The 13,770-nt window shown below is 54.7% G+C and overlaps 4 protein-coding genes across 4 annotated transcripts; 1 reads left to right on the top strand and 3 right to left on the bottom strand.

The window, feature by feature from the left end:
- Positions 1-1,351: 1,351 nt before the first annotated feature.
- Positions 1,352-3,037, bottom strand: CGCA056_v012208 (uncharacterized protein; the record flags this gene model as incomplete). Its single annotated transcript, XM_037327452.1, has 2 exons — positions 1,352-1,716; positions 1,774-3,037. The coding sequence occupies 2 exons, from the start codon at positions 3,035-3,037 to the stop codon at positions 1,352-1,354; spliced, it is 1,629 nt and encodes a 542-aa protein (XP_037174557.1).
- Positions 3,038-5,355: 2,318 nt separating this feature from the next.
- Positions 5,356-6,984, bottom strand: CGCA056_v012209 (putative solute carrier family 35 member; the record flags this gene model as incomplete). The annotated part of the gene is made up of 3 exons (XM_037327453.1): positions 5,356-6,671; positions 6,747-6,781; positions 6,932-6,984. 3 exons carry the CDS (start codon positions 6,982-6,984, stop codon positions 5,356-5,358), a joined length of 1,404 nt encoding a protein of 467 aa, XP_037174558.1.
- A 3,662-nt stretch (positions 6,985-10,646) lies between these two features.
- On the top strand, positions 10,647-11,873 carry CGCA056_v012210 (uncharacterized protein; the record flags this gene model as incomplete). Its single annotated transcript, XM_037327454.1, has 2 exons — positions 10,647-11,519; positions 11,583-11,873. The coding sequence occupies 2 exons, from the start codon at positions 10,647-10,649 to the stop codon at positions 11,871-11,873; spliced, it is 1,164 nt and encodes a 387-aa protein (XP_037173910.1).
- An 863-nt stretch (positions 11,874-12,736) lies between these two features.
- CGCA056_v012211 (uncharacterized protein) lies at positions 12,737-13,428 on the bottom strand (the record flags this gene model as incomplete). The annotated part of the gene is made up of 2 exons (XM_037327455.1): positions 12,737-13,288; positions 13,354-13,428. The coding sequence occupies 2 exons, from the start codon at positions 13,426-13,428 to the stop codon at positions 12,737-12,739; spliced, it is 627 nt and encodes a 208-aa protein (XP_037173909.1).
- Positions 13,429-13,770: the final 342 nt, after the last annotated feature.

Raw genomic sequence — 13,770 nt, forward strand, 5'->3', positions numbered from 1 at the left:
CGACCTTTCGTCCGCAGCTCGCCGCCACAGACCATTAGGAGACACACGTCGTCTTGTCGTGGTCTTAGACGCTTTTTTCGTGCGAAATTGGGAAAGAGGAAATGAGGTGGCGGCAAGCCGGCGGTACACGACCCGTCTCCCCGGGAAAGCTCACTCTCACTCTTCACAACCCATTCCACATTTATCCCCCCCTCGCACGTTCACTATCCTCTCAGAACTAGTTGCGCCATCATGCTAATTCCTTCCATCACCTTAAACGCCAAGACCCCGGTCCAAACACTGCTATTTGCGTCATGAGCCGGCTTTTCCTGTTTCTCGTTCAGCTCCGCGAGCAAGGGCCTGTCGTTCCTCGCACGTTAACTGCTACCGAGAAAAAGAGGCGCTGCCGAATCAGGGGTAGAGAGTAACTAATCGACAGTGTCCGTAGTTCCCCGGTGTGATGCTCTATTCCCGTGCCAAGTTGACTGGAGAAACCCCAGTCCAAGCCTTTTTTTTTTTTTTCCCCGCGCACCCATGCCGGATTCCACGTGGATGCTGTCGTTCTGGGCCTCATGATCTTCATCCTCTTAGTCGTGCAATCCAAAGAGTCACTATCAATGTCCGCTTCACACTTGTTGACATCCGTCTCTCATGGTTGCGTTGTCTTCTATTCGAGAACGGCTATGATGCTATACCGCACACACTATTGACATGCGTCTTGTGATTCATGGTTGACTGACGCATACACTTTCCTTCTTCATAAAATGGAAAATAAGTGTGTAAATGAGTTGATGTACAACCGGCCGCAACGCACCGCTCATCCGGAGCCCATCCCAAAAGGGCAAGAGTTCAGCCGACAGACCCACTCCGGAACCCCGCGCACATCGAACCCCTGACTGCCTTAGGTGAGCATAACGTTCCATCTCACCTCATCCAACCTCTCCCGCCATCGTCAACCACATTTCACGATGCGTGGCAGTGGAAATGAAGCACTCACCATGTCTCCGCGCCTTAAGCCAAAGCCGACATTGCCTGCTGCCAGCGGTAATCAACGTCCTCGCGTCAGATGAGCCTCTCCTCAGCCCAGTGGCCTGATTTCTACCACATGTCTAGAACATCATTCACTTTGGTGTCTGCGGACGCATGGTGTTCATGAGTATATCAAGCCGTCAAATCTTGGCTTCTGATTCATTTTGTCTTTCTCAAAGGTGTAAGCTACTCTACACCATTTTACCATTCACAACCCCGTTCCCCCAATGCCGCCAGCCAAACGCCCAAAGTCACATGGCGAAGCAATCCTAATCCCAACCCCAACACCACGCTATACCCAAGAAACAAAAGAAACCACCCCCATTCCATTCTCAACTTCTCCTCATCCCCACGTCATCCCATCATCTTTATCCTCCTGATGCTGATCCGCCATCCTCTCCTCCTCCGCGCCCAGCATCCCGATATCCTTCCACCGCAGCGGGTTCTGCTCCCACCCCCACTCAATCCGGAAGTCCACCCCGCGCGCGTCCAGGTACCACGCGACCAGGCACTCGATCGAGCACGGCGCCGGGCGCGGACAGTCGCTCGCCAGCGGGCCCGACGGCATGTCCTCGCACCCGGAGAAGTCCCGCAGCGCCGGCCGGTCCGGGTTCGACGCCAGATCCACCATCTGCGCGAACCGGTCGTACATGTACAGCCACTGCTGCATCGACGCCGCGTTGCCGTACGCGATCTGGTCAGTCGGGCCTATCACGTGTTAGTCTCACGTCACAGAACAGAAACCTCAGAAGAGAAGTAACTCACCAACACCCACGCTGCCCTTCATCCGCGCGCAATAAAAGTAATGCTCCCCTTTCGGATGTGGCAACACCAACGCGTCACCCAGCTCCTCCAGACTCTTAAACCCAGGCCGCGCCCAAAACGACGTGTCCGGCCGGATCCGCATCACCGTGTCGTGCGTGAACCCGTTCGCCACAGTCCACGCCCACCACCGCTGCGCCGCCAGCGACACCGTCCTCAGCTGGTTGTTCAGCCTCCTCAACCTGTCCCCGCACGGGAGCAGCATCGCCGCCTCACCGCCGGGATACTCCACCTCCGCCTCAGCAACAGGCACCACATCTACAGACCTCAGGTGCGTGCCGTAACACGCCCGCAGCTCCGCCTCTATCGACTCCTTCGTGCGCCCGTGCACATCCGCGTCCGCTGGCTCGTACAGCATGTACGCAAACACGTCAATCTTGGTAAACGACGGGTGTCCATCGACGAGGTGCTCCATGTGCGTCTTGCAGGTGACGTGGTTCGTGCGGTACAGCCCCGCGACGATGACAGCCAGGCTGCGGCTCTTCTCGCGGTGGTCCGGCGGGATGCGCAGGTCGCACGCGCCCGCGAGGGTGAGCTTCCCGTCGTTGGAGAGCTCCAGGTGGCCGCGGGCGCCGCCGCCCTTCTTGGCAAGAGCACCTCCCTCTGCTGTTGCTTGGTTCTTGCACATCGTGAGGAGATCGCTGTGCCAGACCGTCACCCACGTGTTCTTCAGCATCGCATTCACAACCATCCGCACATGCCCGCCCTTCTTCTCCACGGTAACGGTGCGGCCCCCGGAGTGCTTGTCGCCCGTGTCGGTCCACCACAGCGCGTGCGCCGAGCCGTCGAGATCGTTGTGCGACAGAACCAGATCCCCGTCGGGCTGCAGAACGAGCGAGTACCGCCCGTTAGGCGAGGTGAAGACGGGGCTGCCGGCCGAGAGGAGCACGCCGTCCTCGTCCGGCGTGAGTATCGAAGCCAGGACCCCGGAATCCGTGTCGCTAGTTGTCTCTGATGACGGCCCTCCCCCCCCTCCGTCTGGTGTGGGCGTAGTATTAGACCCTGACGCCGCAGGGCGATGTAAGCCGGGCACGCGCAGCCCGGATGTGGCGACGTGCCAGTCGGGCTGCAGCACCAGCGCCGCCGACACGAGAAACATGATCAGGGCGGCGATGATGATTCTCGACCGGCGCGAGGCGCCAGCCGAGCGGAGATGCGTCCAGCCAGATTGGTTCACTATCATCGCGTCGGTGTTAGTCGGTCCCATGATCGGACGTCGTTTCTTTCTCCCTTCCTTGCTGTGTCTTCCTCTTTCTCCGTTTCCTTCTCACACACTGGCTGTGTCTCGCTTGTGTTCCTCTCCCCCCGAAGCTCGTGATGTGGGAAAGAAAGCCTCTCCGGTGAGAGAAGGGGGTTACAGCAGAAAAGAAAAGGCTCTCAGATCCCAACGTGATGAAACAAAGTAAAGATGACGGGGGAGACTGACTTTCTAAACGTGAGAACAGACCTGCGTATGCTGCCCTTACACACACACAAGCAGAAACGATCGGAAAGATCAAGAAGCGGATGCGTTCGAGCGAACACCCCGCGTCTATATCAGATGACGCTTCAACAAGCAGCCGTTGAGCTCTGACCTCCCTCCCTCCTTTTCCCTCTTTCCTCTGCAAGTTACGCGTAACTAACTTGCAGTGCCAATAAACAATCCACTTTTTCGCCGAACCAAAGGGGGGGGGGGGCGGAGAGAGTGTGCGAAAATAGACTTTGTGTTTTGTTGCGACGACTCGTAAGCTCCCCTGCCCCGGGGCAACCGCCGCACGTCAGGGTTCGCAGGTCGGTCGTGTGGGAGGGCACCTAAGCGGCGGCGGGGGGTCGTTCAGGCGGAGACTTTTCCTGGATGTCACTTTTGGTTTTCTTAGTGATCGATTGGGCTCGACGGGCGCCTCAGGACGATCGTTCCGGGCCAATCCTTGGTCGGGATCGAGGTAAAGTTGAGTAACGTAGAGTCAAAGGGCTCTGCGGATGGACATGAGATGAAGACTGCTGGATTCTGAGACGCGGCGGCAGGGGAGGCTCTTGTGTATGGAAGGTCTTGGCGCGCCGGACTGCCCGGCGTTTGTCCTCCACAGCAAAAAAGGCAAAAGATTTTTAGACTCCAGAAGGATGAAATGATTTGTCGCCGCTGGTGTAGGGATGGCAGGACTAGACGGGAAATTACACAGATAGCGACGGAGAGAAGGGTTGTTAGATGAGCTGCTTGAGCCTCTAATCAAAGCCTGCCAGCGCAACTATGTAGCAATTTAGAGGATTAAACCCTTTTATTATAGGACGACAGGCAGCTAATCAGATAACCAACGGCCAATACCAAGAGAATTCCAAGACCCGACGAGGCCCATCTCGGGCAACGGACAATCGCATCAGGATACACAGAGTATTTTGGTCTCGGTCTCTGTACGAGCAGTCGGGCCAATCGGGCGGGTGCATTTTGCCTGGTGCCTCTGCCGTCTGGGCGGTGACGCACCATTTGTGCGGTCTCCTCGGGAGGTTCCTTGGGTCTGGGTTGACCCTTGGCCCCCAACCACGATAGTCCAGCAAAGACAGATTGCTGACGGACGGGGCTTTCGTCGCCCGGCTGCTTAGCGCCAACGAACGCACACGCGGCACGAGAGGGCTTGGTAGTGAGAATCTTGACGCGTGCCGAGGCGGCGGCCCACCGTCCGGTCCGCACGGGAATTGCAACAATACGAAGAGACACTTTGAGCTCTTAGTCTTGTGTCGTGAGACGACAAACTGGACAAGTGCGTCGCAGTGCGACCAAATTCCGGTGCGGCGGTTGAGTGCGTCCTGTTGTAACTTGTGGGACGGGACGAGATAGGAGTCTTGATCCCTGCCGGATGCGCATCCTCGACGGCCTCCTGTTAAACCTTTCTGTGGAATTTGAATGTAATCGTTTCTAGTTGCACAGCCTTCAAGTCTTGGCCGGAAAGTCACTGACGCGACAGCGATGGGTCTGCTTGGCAGGGCGCACAAGCAACTGAGAAAAGAGAAAGTAATCAACTGAACCATACAAGACAACCAAACTCTCTTCCTAAGCCGCCGTCTTTGAATGACTCTCTTTCCGTCCGAGCGAAGCAGGGCTTGCTAGGCATAGTCTAAGGTTGTATCGAGTTCCCAGAGTTCTGGCCAGCAAAAGTGTTGGGCGCCCACCGGCCAGTGCCACCCACGAAAGCAGCATGACGCTGTCGATATGCCCGTGCGGCTCATACCTGGACAGGCCGAGATTTTCCACACACCCGAGCCCAACCGCGCCGGAGAGAGGAGGTCCAAAATGACCTAGCTGAGATTACGACGCAAATTGATAGTGTATGATAAGGTATATTAGCTATTTCTTCTCACTGGGAATCGGATGCTCATATCCAAGCTGAGCAGATGAAAGTGGATCGTCTTCGCCGTCTGAACATAAACCAGGGCCAGGACATCTGTCTCGGCATCCAACCGTCGTCGAATGCCCCTGCATTAAAACCGTAACTCTTGTCGAAACAACCCCTTCAACCCCTGGATTCGTCACTCGCGAGCGACAGCACTCTCTTAAGCAAACTGCCCCGCGGAAGCAGCCAGCTGTCTCTTTCGTGCGGCGTTGATGGCCTTGAGCTTCGCAGTGCCCAGACCAGCAACACCGTCCTCCTGGGCGTCGCCCAACCAAGGCTTCTTTGAATCGCCCAACATGCTGCCAGCGAGGAAGTACGCGATTTGGCCGAGGATGATGAGCACAAAAGCAATGGGGTACATCCAGTGGATGGTGTAGCCAAAGACGTTGACGCCGATGATGATACCCCAGAAGTTGCCCGTGAGCAGCGAGATGTTGTAAAAGGCTGCACTGGCCATGCGCAACAGCACAGGCACCAAGCTGTAGAACAGGCAGAGGGCCAGAGTGTAGCCGACCAGGTATCCGGCAGCGGCGCCGTCCCACGTCGCCTCTTGGAAGGACTGGCGATCAAAAATGGCAGCTTGCACGCCGTTGATGCACATTCCCCACATGCCCATGAAAGCGAGAACCTCATAGACGGGACGCTTGCTGACGAACCACTCCTCAGTGACGTTGGTGACACCGTAAAGCGTGGCACCCAGCAGAGCGAAGAGATCGCCCTTCAACAGATCTACACCAGGACCGCCGTTGGAACCAGTGATGTGGTCAGAGGCCAGAAGGACACCGCATCCACCGATGGCAACGATGATACCAAGGATCTGGAAGATCTTGTAGCGCACCTTCAGAAGGGTGAAGGAGAGGATGATGACGATGACAATGGCCCAGAAGTTGAGTAGCTGAGCCGACAGGATGTTGGTGTAGCGGTATGCCAGAACCGTGAAGTAGTTGCCCTCAACGTCAAGGAACGAGAGGATGAAGTACTTCCAGCCGTCCTTGAGCAGGATCTTGGCCCATCTCTTGACTCCATAGTGCCAGATGGTAATGGGGAAGTAGATGAGGAAGAGGAGGATGTAGTTGAAGACAGTCTGGAAGGCCGGGATCGAAACACCATTCGTGGACAGGAGGTTGGTGAAGGTGTTCGTCGAGGTGATGCACAAGGCGAGGATCTGGCCGATGACAAGGACGATCCAGAAGTCGACGGTGGTGAAGTAGCTCCACCAGTGGACTTTTTGCGCTTCGATGTTCTGCAGACCCTGGTTGACCAGCTCAGACTCGTCGATGCCACCGGTGATCTGCGTCGTCGTCACCGGGGAGTGATCGAGGTTCTTGGGGGTGTCTTCAGCGGCCATCGTGGGCAATGGTTCGTAGGCGTGTCTCTCTCGTTGAGGATCGGAGGTTCTGGAGGTGGTGAAAGGCAATCGCGACAGCGGTAGCGACAGTACGGACTCGATTCGTGAGGCAACGCCTGGCATACAACCTGGCGATGCGGTCAGCCGCTGTCGCACACAATGTGAGAGGGTACTATCTCATTTCGTTCGACATACCTACGTACAAGCTCGGTCAGACGATGTCGTTCGCGCGACAGGTCTCAGTCTCCAGTTGAGATGTCTTGTCGCGATAAGTGGTGATTCACGTGAATAACACTGCTATTCGGTCTTTCTCGTCCCCTGTCAGCAAGCGCAAAGACTCAAAGTCGCCTGCTGGTGATTCTATCTTGCGATAGAACGGCACATAGACCGATGCGCCGGGAAGTGGTAGCTGAAGAAGTCGGCCGAGATGGCGCGCAACATATGATTGTCGTCCAAGAGCTTGGAGCTGGTGGTGTTGTGAGCAGATTACGGGAGACAGCGATGGCCTGTCTTCCTTTGGGCAGCGCGTGACGGATCTGGTCGCAATCGAGACCGGCGCAAAACTCTCAGTCGCAAGAGGAGGGGGACCAGAGGTGGTGAGAGGTGAGGCTAGACGGCGACGGGAGGAATTTATCGAGGTGACATCCCAGCATCAGCCAACAAAAAAGAAAAGGGAAAAAACTTTCAGGTGCTAGGGGAGCTTGCGCTATCCATTATCGCTAACTGCAAGGTATCGCGCCAGTGACAGGGTGGGAGGTGGGGAGCTTCTTCAGTTGCCACGAGGGTTGGGTGGTCTGCATGTGACGTTCCGCACGCCTGACTGGCCAGCCACTGTGAACTGGCCCGGACCAACACACCGCAACCGGCCCAGGAAGGCGGAACCGGCCGACTCCCCCTCCTCCAGTGGACGGTGCGCCGGCGAACCTGCCTTTCAGAGACCAACATCCCCGTCCATCACCCAGTCCGCCGCGTTCTGGCTCGCTCCAGGAGGGGCACCTGGTCCGTGTTAGTGCCCTTTTGGCAGGCGTTAAGGTCCGATGGTGGGGGCCGCACCGAGGGCGGGTGGGCGGCAGCCGCGGGGTCCCAAATCCTTCCTTGCATCCCTTGCGAATCCTCCCGACCTCCAACATCCCGACGGCGCGGCGTGATCTGACATGGCGTCGAAGCTGAAAACTCCAAAGTCAACCACCAGGTTGGGTCGGTGTCGATTGGCTGAAATTCTGAGGTTTCCCGCGTGGATGGCTCAGGTCGGGTAATGTGGCTGCGATAGCTGCACATACGCCAAGACCTTAGCTGCCCATCGTTGAAATCACACATAAATCATGCATTTTGATGATAATAACATTGACCTTGGCTAGTTGCAAATTTCCGATTTGAACTATCCAAGTCCGAGAAAACAGCAGTTCTCTACGCTGAGTTGTTCATCTGCCTCATCATCTTCCTGCACAATCTTAGAACAAGACATGCGACCAAGTATACCATGAACAGGCCTGACGTCATGCAGCAAGTGATCCAAGCTCTTTTGGACGAGCACCACGACGCTGGACTGTAGATTATCCAGCCATAAAGACCATGAATGGACACCGCAAACAACCAGAGGAACCCCTGAACACAGCGACCTTGTGAAACATCGACGTTCAACTGGCTGTTGTCCGTCAATGACCCGAACAGAATGATCGACACGCCTGCAGATACATAGCTAGGAGCAGCTAGGTAGAAAATCCCCTTGATTTTGGATGGATTCGGAGTAACTCCAAGTCCATGTGACGCTACACTGGAGGCAAATATGCCAAACATTGTTATCAGAGGCGCGGCAAGGAGTAGGACTGACAGCACTTGGCCAAACTGCCAACGCGGGTCCTCAAGTTCCGTATTGGCCTGGCTGTCAGTATTCGGTACGTTTGGAGGATCGAGGGGCAAAGAAAGGGAGCTCTTGAGCTTCGCTGTGCCCCAGAGGAGAAGTGCAAGCAGCCAAAGCAACTAACACCACGCTGATCGAATCAGGGGAACATCCCCTCCCGACTGCCCGAACGGACGGTTTGGACTGTAGATTGATGATCCGCATGAGACTGAGAAGAAGCAGATCACGGGTGATCCCGGGTAAGCTGCGGTGCCACCCATTTTCGACTCCTCGCCCTTCGGTATGCGCCAGTTGAAGAAGATCGTTGGCACCATTGCCACAAGGAGCATGACCACCAGAATAAACGTGAAGAAGACTCTGGTATACCTCTGTAATGGGTGGATATGCAAGTAGTCCCGAAGGATGACCAACCCCGAGAAATTGGGCATGCATGAGAACCAGGCAATATAGACGATAACCTCCCAGTGGTGGGCTGCCAGTCTCTCATCCATGGAGATAAACCCACTCATCAGAAGGCTGATACCGGCGATTACCTGAATGTCGCACATGTTAATTATGGACTGGCAACAAAACTTTCAGTTTAAAGACTCCCACACGACTCGTTTTAGATTCTTACACACCTTGTTAAAGCAGTCTTGCATCCGGACTGACAATTCATCTCTGATAACAAGGGACGACATTCGGCAACATTTCAGGACGAATCTTGTTGTTCTTCGAATCAAAGCCAGAACAATCGTATCGACTGGGTTCGGCTTCCAATCCAGCCTCATGCTTGTCGATGACATATCGCCTGCTGTAGTAGTTCTTCGGCTTAAAGGGGGTTTGTCCGGTTTGCATGCCACAAGGTAATAAATGACGAGGAGAATAAAAACGATATATGCTGTTCCAATGAAGCCAATGACTACCTGCATAACAATCAGAGATAGCTTTAAAAGCCAAGAAATGTGTTGAGACGGTCCCTGCCTCGCCACAACGTACCCCAAAGCCTGCTATGTCACTGTATGGTGCCGGGAAAAACCCCGTGTCGTTGCAATTGATGTTCAATGGGCAACCCGACATGACTGCCAATTAGCTATAGGATGCTTACAGGACTGTTTCAGCTTCAAAGACTTCGAGATATGTCGGCTGGATGATAATAAGAAGAAGGGAAGATAATTGCTCCTCAGTTGTGGAGCCAAGGCTTCATCTCCACAGCCGGCTCTTCGAACACAACATAGAAATACTCGATGAGGCTCTTCAGGTTGTGAGAGACCACAACCGGTGAGTGTTTATGCACAAACAACCTGCATGTTTGACCAACTCACCGAGGTCAGACAGCATAGACTGGTCTCGACTGCTTACCGTAGCATAAGCAGGACCGTTATTGTGTAGCACATCTACCCAACCGCATGCTCTGGAATGACAAGTCTGATTCCGTCTTAATCTCGGCGCATTTCGAATGTGCAAGCTTTCTGGTCATTTTGACAAAATTTCATAGCACAAGCAGCATAATCATTATTCAGCGGTGCGAGCAGTTGGTGCGATTATCAGTCAACCGACCACACGTTGAGAAGCACAGCATTTGCTTTCGATTCTATTCTTTGTCACTTGCATGTTAAAGGGCTTGCTAAAGACATGTTTATTTTACCAGAATCATCTACTGAGGCTCTTGAATTGACATACTGCCTTCTTAACCAATCTCTGCCGATCCCTAGACGGACCTGCCAAAACATCCACGCCGTACGAGAGGGCAAGTCACGGCATCCTCGTGAGCTACTTCACTGCGTCAGTCGCCAGAAAGAGCAGGAATACTTTAGATAGTTTGCTTTCAAGTTCAGCCATAAGACTTCGGAGGTTATCTACCATGAACTTTCATCTGTGTCTACGGCTCTACGATGTCGATCAATCCTGGGCACATCTCGTAGAACATGACAACGAAGATGGCAACGATGAAAACCACGACGGCAAGAATAAACATGACAGCTGGACATCAATTCCGATAGTAGAGCCGACCTACCTTGAGGCCGATGGTTTGCACCTCTCTGGTAGACGTTTGCCCATCTACAACAGACCTGGTGGGTCAACCCTGAAGTCTTTGCCATATGATAACCAGAGGCCATCTACGTTTGTAAGTGTGGCATAATAGATAGACGAATCTTTGATTGATAAATAGATAAGAACGTACATCGTGACAAAACGATCCAAAAACTCATGAGGACCTTCACTTCCACCTCTCAGCGCAGGGTTTTGAGAACCGCTCAAGATGGCAAACTCCACGCACAGTCAGATCGCACCGCACCCTTTTTTGCGTGTTTCAGACCCTCCATCGTCATCACCATTCTCCTCCCCCTCCTCGTCCTCGTCGTCGACAATATCAACATCTTCACACGATGAAGTAGAAAACGACGATGATCATAGCAAACGGATAGAGCAATGCGAGGCCATCCTCAACGGCTCCTCATCAGACATCACCGCCGAGGCAAAAGCTCTCGCCGTACTCAAAGCCTTCCGCGAGCAACTCCCGGAGGACGGCCTTCAAAAGTTCGTAGACGATATCCTCGCCTGTGCCAAGCTAGGCGGCATGCCCTATATGCAACAGCTCGGCGACCACCTACTCACAGCCATTCTCATTCCATGTGAGCCAGACGAATCAACTTCCGACCTTTCTAAGTTGAAGGAGATCGCTGATGAGTTGTCCAACTCAGTTAAACTCCTAAGCCTCGGACCGCCCTCTCTAAAACACAGACACGACCTCCTCGGTTCCGTGTCTCAACACGCCAACGGGATCAGGCACCTAAGCGAAACCACTCTCGCCCGCGACGGCCGCCGTTGCGTCTACACCGGCAACATCGATATCCACCATGTACAAGATGATCCCGAGCCCGAGACCGGGCCAGTAGCTTACACTGAGTCCCGCCATATACTGCCTTACGGGCTCAAAGACCACACTCAGGAGATGCCCCGAGAAACCGAGACGAAAAGAGCCATCTGGTGGTCGATACACCGGTACTTCCCCGCCTTGGCCGGCAAGATCGACGGTTCGAGCATCGACCAGCCGGCCAACGTGCTCACCCTGAACGAGAGCGTGTCCTCCGACTTTGGAGAGTGTCACTTGGCGTTTAAACCACTTCCGACGGTATATACACCTTCTCTTCATCCACGAACCATCCGATCCAGATGTTGACCTCTATAATTGCAGGAGAACGAGTACGAAGTCGTCGTTCTGGGGCGCATATCGTCGGGCTACCCGTTCAATACCGGCTACTCAATCACCAAGATGGTCCTCTCAGCCCACAACGCGCTCGGCCTTCCAGATCGCGATTTCTTAGACATGCATCATCGTGTGGCGAGGATGTTGAGCGAGACCGATATTGTAGAAGAGATTCAGAGCCGGCGGGATCGGCGGGACCCTGAAGATTCATGCGTTCAGTCTCCAACGGATGCAGCTCACATCTTTCCGTTGATGCTGACTTGTTTGAGCAATTTGTAAAAAGATTTCAGACTATAAGTTCATGAGGCGCCAACATCTGGAAGCGGCTCTGCATATGCAAGGTGGGCATCACAGACGCCCTTGCGGTGAACGGGTTCCGACCGCGTATGAATCATTCGTATACTGCCATTCCATTTTGACTGCGTACGGGTCGAACACCGCTATAGATTACATAAGAAACGAAAAGACACAAAAGACCATGACTTGATACCGAATCTTTCCCATACTTTGAAGTCTCCAAAGAGGTGTGTGTACGTGTAACGGCAGTTTAAGCTTCCACAGCCCCAGGGATCCCAAGCCTCAGCCATCCATGCCACCTCCAGCCCACCACCAATTGACGCAAACCCGTTGATAAGAAAGGAAGGTTGAAGGCCAAAGGCAAACCGGACGGATGTCGTCAGCAGCGGGAAACTTCGCCCGTCATCTTGGCATCGGTCGGCACCTGGTGCGCCATCAAGGCTTGAAGGGGAAAAGGTTGTGAGTTTGCCTCCCTCGCCCGCATTGATTCAGTTCCCTTTACCCCTCTCCCGAAGTAAATCCCCGAGTGGCTGCAGAGGCCGCCCAGACAATCGGCATGCGAAAGTTGTCCCTCGTATCACAATCAAAAAGAAGGAAGGACTGCTGATTCTTGATGTGTTCAATTAAATATATACCTCCTGTTTCCTAACATGGTGCTGCTGCCATGGCAACAACAGAACAGGTCGTGATCATGACGAAACTTTTGGTGTTTCCTGTCCAATTCGCATTAAGTCTAGAACGTTCAATTGTAGAAATCATCCAACACATCCCAAGTCTTGTTGCGCTAGAAACGAAAACCCCTTTCCCTATCCAATCTGGACATCCCCTTGACACGCTGAAGGCGCTCAGAGGGCGGCAACGATACCGAACAGAGCGGCAACGGCAACACCACCGACGGCAGCAGTAGCCTGGCCGGCGGCGCCGGTAGCAGAGGCAGTAGCGCTGGCACCGGTGCCGGTGGCGGAGGCAGAGGGAGTGCGGCTGCCGGAGAGGGTGGTGCTGGAAGCAGTCGCGTTGCGGGAGGCGGAAGCGGCAACGGAGGCAGCAGAAGAAGCGACGGAGGCAGCGGAAGACGCAACAGAGGCGGCGGAGGTGATGGCAGCGGAGGCAGAGGCGCTGACGGAGGCAGCGGCAGAAGAGAGAGCGCCGGCAGCGGAAGAAGCGGCGGAGGCGGCAGAGCCGGTAGGCTTGGTGGAGCCGCTGGCGGTGGCCAGGAACTTTTGGCAAGCGGCGGCGGCAGCGGCCTGGGCCTTACCCAGGTCGGCGGAGCTGCAGGCGGAGAGCAGGCAGGGAGCGACGGCGGGAACGAGGGCCTCCTGCTTGTCCGAAGCGCACTGGCAGGCGGTGTCGGTCAGGGCGCAGCCAACCTTGGGGATGGCATCGCGAAGGCAGGGGATCTATAGCAAGGTTGTTAGTCGCGTTGTTGTTTACAAGAGGATCGTTGCTGGGAGGAGCGACATACGGCGCAGTCAGGCTGTCCGGAGAAGTCTTGGGCGGCAACGAGGCCGGCAGCGAGGAGGGCGAGAGAGAACTTCATTTTGATTTGAGTTAGAAGACGTGATAATCGAAAGGCGAGATTCGGCAGGTACGATGACGAAGTTGTACAGACGGACGGTTGACGTTGAGATTGATATGCGTGTCGTAAGAGAAGATTCAAAGCAATCGAGGAACGGGAAGGGAAGGGGGTGATAAATATGCGCTTCCACCTCTCAAGCCACCACTTTCACGTACGGAGAACCCCTGCCGAGACCTGCCCATCTCGAAAGACTAAAACCAGGAGGGCTCGCTGGTCCAATTCCCAATTCTGCTGGGCTCGCAAAGCTTATCCCAGGTATGCGCGCCGACAGCCCGCGCCGTCATTGGGGGAAGTGGATGGTGG

This window comes from Colletotrichum aenigma (assembly GCF_013390185.1).
Source record: "Colletotrichum aenigma strain Cg56 chromosome Unknown KSG_Cg56_contig08, whole genome shotgun sequence".
Lineage (NCBI taxonomy): Eukaryota > Fungi > Ascomycota > Sordariomycetes > Glomerellales > Glomerellaceae > Colletotrichum > Colletotrichum aenigma.